The sequence below is a fragment of the Corvus brachyrhynchos genome, unplaced genomic scaffold, assembly GCF_000691975.1.
Source record: "Corvus brachyrhynchos isolate BGI_N302 unplaced genomic scaffold, ASM69197v1 scaffold33, whole genome shotgun sequence".
Taxonomy (NCBI): Eukaryota; Metazoa; Chordata; class Aves; order Passeriformes; family Corvidae; genus Corvus; species Corvus brachyrhynchos.
In genome coordinates this window covers 1,015,815-1,021,486 of record NW_008237254.1, presented here as the reverse complement: position 1 = coordinate 1,021,486, position 5,672 = coordinate 1,015,815, and the positions used below count along the sequence as shown (strand labels likewise).

Genomic DNA, 5,672 nt, shown 5'->3' with positions numbered 1-5,672 from the left:
GCTCAACCTTAAAATTGTACCCCAAAAACTTCAAGAGTGGACCCTCGAAAGCAGTTGCGGGAAAAGCTGCAAGTTGGGGGAAGGGACTCACATGCAGGCAGAGAGACTCCTCTTCCTAAATGGACTGAACAATATTTGGAAGTGGGCGGCTGTCTCGTTGTGATAATGTTTTCATAGCATGAGCAAGAAGAGACTTCTCTTTCTAAATGGACTGAACAAGGTTATTATGGAAGTGGTAACAGACTGAACATCTTAAGGGTTGTCTTTTTACATTGTCAGTGGGAGAAGGGAGGAAGGTGGGGGGAGGAGGAGAGTTCTGAAGGTGGTATAATTTTTTTTTCCCTCTTTTAGGTCTGTTAATAAACTTCTTTATATTCTTTCAAGTTTGGTGCCTGCTTTGCGTTTCTCCTAATTCTTATCTCACAGCAGATAAACAGTAATGAGTATTTTGGACCAAACCACTACACTAAATTGGTGTTTCCGCCCAGTTCAAACCGAACTCACGACAGAGGGTGTTTGATTAGTTTGTCTTTTCTGATTGCACTGCTGGTCATTAAACTATATGATGATTCAAAAGCTTAAGAGCTTTAGAACTTTGACTATTCCCTGAGTTTATTCCCATCTCACAGGGATCAGTTTCATATTAGTTGTGAACTTTGGGCACTTCTTCTTTCTAATTGCAGGATGAAGGGAAATGCAGACCCCTGGAAGTAACAAAGCTGGAAGGAGCAGAAATTGGTGTCGACACCAGTCTGGGTAAACCATTTGTTTTTAAATGTATACCTCAAGCTGGAAATAGGATTTTCTACTTCTGTGCAACTTCCAACCAAGAAATGAAGAGGTAAGTGATCTTTTTTTGACAGCACCTGTTTTGTTATTCCAGTGTGGGGAGAAAGAGTTTGAATCTTTGGAGGATGTCCACAATACCTACCTTGACCCTTAGGGAAAAAAAATGAAAAATCTTTCAGCAGCAGTGAAGATAGTGTTTCTAACTCTCAATTGCAGAAGCCTCAAAAATTATTTTTCACTTTCATAGCTTTTTTTTTTAAATAAAATCTTTAACATTCATGTTTTGTTACCCCCCTGAATTCTTGATTTCTCTTGAGAACAAAAACTTCGCCCCTGTTTTCATGCCTTCTCTCCCACTGTTAAATCAAACAGAAGTGTAAATTTTCCTGTGGATGTAAACTTGCTTATCAGTCTATCTTCTGCCCAGCAAGGACAGTGCTAGTAATAAATACAATCCTATCTTGATCTCCTTTTCTGTTGCTCTGTCACATTTTCATTTTAAATTACATTTTAAAATGCAAATGTGCCACAGAAGCATGTTGGTTCTGATAAGAAGCAATGTCTTTAGGTTTGACACAGAGTTAGACTTTAAAGGCACTGGTTTTCATTTCCCAAAGACAACAGCTGACAAAACGACAACACTAAAATCACCCGTAATATGAGCAAAGGAGTAATAACTTTGAAAGAGTACTAAAATCTAATCTTATTTTCCTCTTTGTTTTATTGTGAATTGTCAACAAAATAAAGCTGTGAATTAAGTTGACATTATGGTGTTCATACATCCATTTTTTTATATCATCTCACTACTTAACATAACCCACCATTGTAATAGCAGAGCATTTTCCATTTCCAAATTTTATGTCATTCATAGCACAACAGAATATAACTTTGCAAATAAATAGCTTGCTTTATTCTGTAGTTTCCAGTTTCAGGGGTTTTTACATTTCCCACAGATTTGTTATCTGCATTATGACGAAGACAAGAAGAGTGATCATTAACCTGACCTATTGAACTATATTTTGAACTATATATTTTGATATATAGATTCCCTTGTCTGGAATATTGCCTATATTTATTGCGATCTGTTGCACAGCAAGCTTTAAGACATATTTTTGAGAGTCAGCATTGTTTATTTAGATTTAATCCACTACTTTTCTGACTTAAAGCCTTGAATATGTCCTGAAAATTGTGCATTCCTTTAGATGCTGCACATGTCAGCAAGAATTAGAAGAGGCAGTGAAGCATATCTGTTCTGCTCTATCAAACTAAGCTATTCTTTTTGTTGTATTATAGGTGGCTGGAGGCTATGGATAAAGCAGTGCATCCCATCCATCAGGTAATGTTGTATTTAGGTGAGAAGCATGTGTACAGCAGATTGTGAAGAAGGCTGAGAGAGAGTAGTTGTATTTGTACATGGTAGGTGCAGACAGCAACATGGAAGCTGCACACTTTGATTCTATTGGGCTGTGAATCACCCCCAATCTGAGAGCCATATACAGAATTATGACACAGCTTATATGCTTTGCTGCCATATGGTGGAATTAATCAAAATACTCCCTCTCCAGATACCAGCACCTTTAAGCTGGTTTGGAAACATAACATGAAATCAGTGTAGCAGGCAGAAAGCAAGGGTAGAGATGACTCTCACAAGAACATATAATACTGTTTGGGGTAAAAGAAGAGAAGGGCCATATCTTCCTAAGTATTCCCCACAATTCTGCCTTGATTGCAAGCAATCCACTTTTTCCAGCAGAATACTGGGTGGGGGTGAGGCATGATTGCTGAGTTCTTATTTTCAGTGTTTTCAGAGATAAAGAAAGGTAAGTATGCTGATAAAAATTTACTTAGCCATCTCTTTACACTGTTACGCTCTCTGCTGGCTCCTGTGGCTAGGAAAAATACAGCCATAATTGATCTTGAGCTGGTGCTGGGAGACCTTACTTAGGCCAGCATAATTCAATATCAATAGTTTCCGGCTGACCCCTGAACTGGAAATAGAAAAGCTAATTTTAGTATTTCCAGACTTGGAACTATAGAGGTCAAAGACATTTTAGTCTGCCCTTTCCTGGCCCCATGAGTCTTACTCTTTCCTGCTACAGACAGACCACCTTTATAAAAATAGGCTGTTGATCTGTAAATTTTTTAAAGAGGTTTAGCTGATGAGCCAACTTGTTTTTAATGGGAGGCTGAAATTAAGAATAAGTATCAAGATCTACCTTTTTTTTTTTGCAAATGAAACCAAATCATCAATTAAAAACGATGAAAATTGCAAGGTACAAATTAAAACCTTCATTATTGAGTGGGGAAAAAAAGTGGCATGGGTGATTCCTTCAGCAGTGTTTAGTGATGGGTTTCAAAACAGTGAAAGGTGTTTCTTGTTGCTTTAATACCTTTTGCACTGAAGTAAAATTGATCAAATGTATATTTCTTTTGGCTTTAGCTTCCAGATGAGGTTGTAAGTGCAAAACCAAACTTGTTTCCAAGTATATTCTTCCTGAGCATTTCTCAAAAGAATATGAAGGAATCCACACACTTGAAAAACAGCAAAAATAAATCAAACAATTGAAAGTGTATACCTAAAGAACCAATAAAACCTGAGCCAAAAAGGATAATAAAGGCTCACACAGACAAAAGACATCAAAAGAGTGTAGCATGCATAAATAACCTGCTGTATAAAATTTCCAACATTAGACATGCATAGAAAGATCATTCATGCATTCATCCATTACAACACAGTAAATTGGCTCCTTTCTGTGCTACTGCATCTTATTTTTGATGTTTTATCTTTCTTAATTTTTTTCTTTGAGCAACCAATGCCCTTTTTTGAAATAAATGTTTAATTTAGTAAGTGACTTTCACTTCCTAACCTTCCTTCTAACCAGACCTTCCATTCAGTTGAGCAGAAAAAGCTTGTATTTTCCTTCTTTTTTGTTTGCTGTACTTTTTGTGACCGACATTTTGCAATAGCTTGTGTGTTACAGTAGAGCTCGCAACACAGTGATTTAGTAGACCATCATACTGACACCAGTGCCCTCTTAATGAATCTACAAGGATAACTGCTTTAAGAATACATCTAGTGGTACCTCAGTCCTCTTCTGCTCTTTGCTGCAATAGCTATATTGTGCCAGGAATCTTCTGTCATTGCCTTGCCAAGGATATTAAAGAAATATCATAAATAAATGCAAAAGAAAGCCCCTACAGTAACAAACAAGAAGATGTTGCTATAGCACATATTGCCCCTGTGGATTTCAAATGACAATGACACTGGTAAATGGGGAATTTTAAAGGTGCATTGCAGATGGCAAAACATACTAGAAGAGGCTGAGATTTTAACACCTCTCAGATTTAAAGAAGCAATGCTTTAATCTCACATTATATAACTTGGTTTTATAAAACAACAGATTATTTTTTCCTCATTTTCTTTTTGGATATTTTATCATACAAATACCCCATATGATGGCAATGTTTCATGGGTTAAGCTTTTTCTTCACAAGTCAATGACAATAAGGTAACTTTGTTAATGGAAGAGACTCTGCTTTCTATGCAGGGAAGGGAAGGCATCTGCAAACATTTTGTGTGTGGTAGTGCTTCCATCCAAGTCTGAATGCAGTATCCCACTGACAGACACCAGGACATTTTCTCTGAAACCCAGAGAGCAGATGATGAATTTTGTGTTGCCATATTATATACAGTAAAGACTACTGAAGTCAAGCAATCCACTAGGCGATTTTTAAAATAACTTCACACAGCTGTGAAGTAATCCTGTTTGTACCTGCAAAACATGAACTGAAAAATAAAATAGATGCAGAAAAGACAAATCATTATTTTAAGAAGAGAGTAGACACTTGGATATTTGCCATCACATATTTGTAGTTTCATTTTCAGCATTGAATTTTGTTGTGACCTAACCCCAGTAGCAGCTCAGCCCCACACAGCTGCCCACTCACTAGCTTCCAGTGTGAGGGGGGAGAGAATCAGAAGACTAAAAGTGAGAAAACTAATGGGTTGAAATAAAGACATTTTAATAGGTAAAGCAAAACCCCATATACAGAAGAAGAGCAAAACAAAGGATCATTCACCCCTTCCCATGGCTGGGCAGGTGTTCAGCCATCCCCAGGAGAGCAGGGCCCCATCATACGTAATGGGTACTCGTGAAGAGAAACACCATCACTCCAAACTTTGCCCCATTTCCTTCTTCTTCCCCAGGCTTCATATGCTGAGCATGTTGTATGGTTTGAGATATCCTTGTCAGGTAGGGTCACCTGTCCTGGCTGAGTTCCCTCCCAACTCCATGTGCATCCCCAGCTTCCTCACTGGTGGGGTGAAGGGCAGAAAGGCCTTGGCTCAGTTCAAGCCCTGCATAGGAATAACTAAAACATCCCTGTGTTGTCAACACTGTTTTCAGCACAAAACCCAAACACAGCCCCGTACTAGCTACTGTGAAGAAAATTAACCCTATTCCAGCCAAAGCCAGCACAACTTTTCAAAATATTTTCACAGTGAAAGCTACTTTCTTGGCAGAAGACTAAAGCTTGTGTCTTTTCATGCCAGCATCCTTAGTTTTTCTACCAGAACATTTCATTACATGCTTACTTTACAGAACCATGTGTGGGTAGATGTCACACTGCATAACACTACACTCCCACCATTGGCTATCAAGAACCCAGAGTGCCTGGGCCTTCTGCACCAGCTGGACAGGAGCAAAGATGTCTGGATTCAGCACTACTGCATTCTGAAGGATGGCTGTTTGTACTTTTATGCCACTCTCCGGTCTACACCTGCCCAAGGTAGGGATGGCTGCTAGATTTTAATTGATTATTGAAGTAGAAATGTTTCACTGCAGTTTCCAAGGAGAACTTTTACCATTAATGACAGTTTCTTGT

The 5,672-nt window shown here is 38.3% G+C and overlaps 1 protein-coding gene across 4 annotated transcripts in view; it reads left to right on the top strand.

The window, feature by feature from the left end:
• The window catches only part of LOC103613069, a 40,793-nt gene that overhangs the window by 32,255 nt on the left and 2,866 nt on the right, over positions 1 to 5,672 (top strand). For all 4 annotated transcript variants that reach the window (XM_017730517.1, XM_017730518.1, XM_017730519.1 and 1 more), the window contains 3 exons: positions 684 to 841; positions 2,083 to 2,125; positions 5,390 to 5,576. In XM_017730517.1, the coding sequence (XP_017586006.1) occupies positions 684 to 841; positions 2,083 to 2,125; positions 5,390 to 5,576 (388 nt within the window). The remainder of the gene's footprint in view (positions 1 to 683; positions 842 to 2,082; positions 2,126 to 5,389; positions 5,577 to 5,672) is intronic.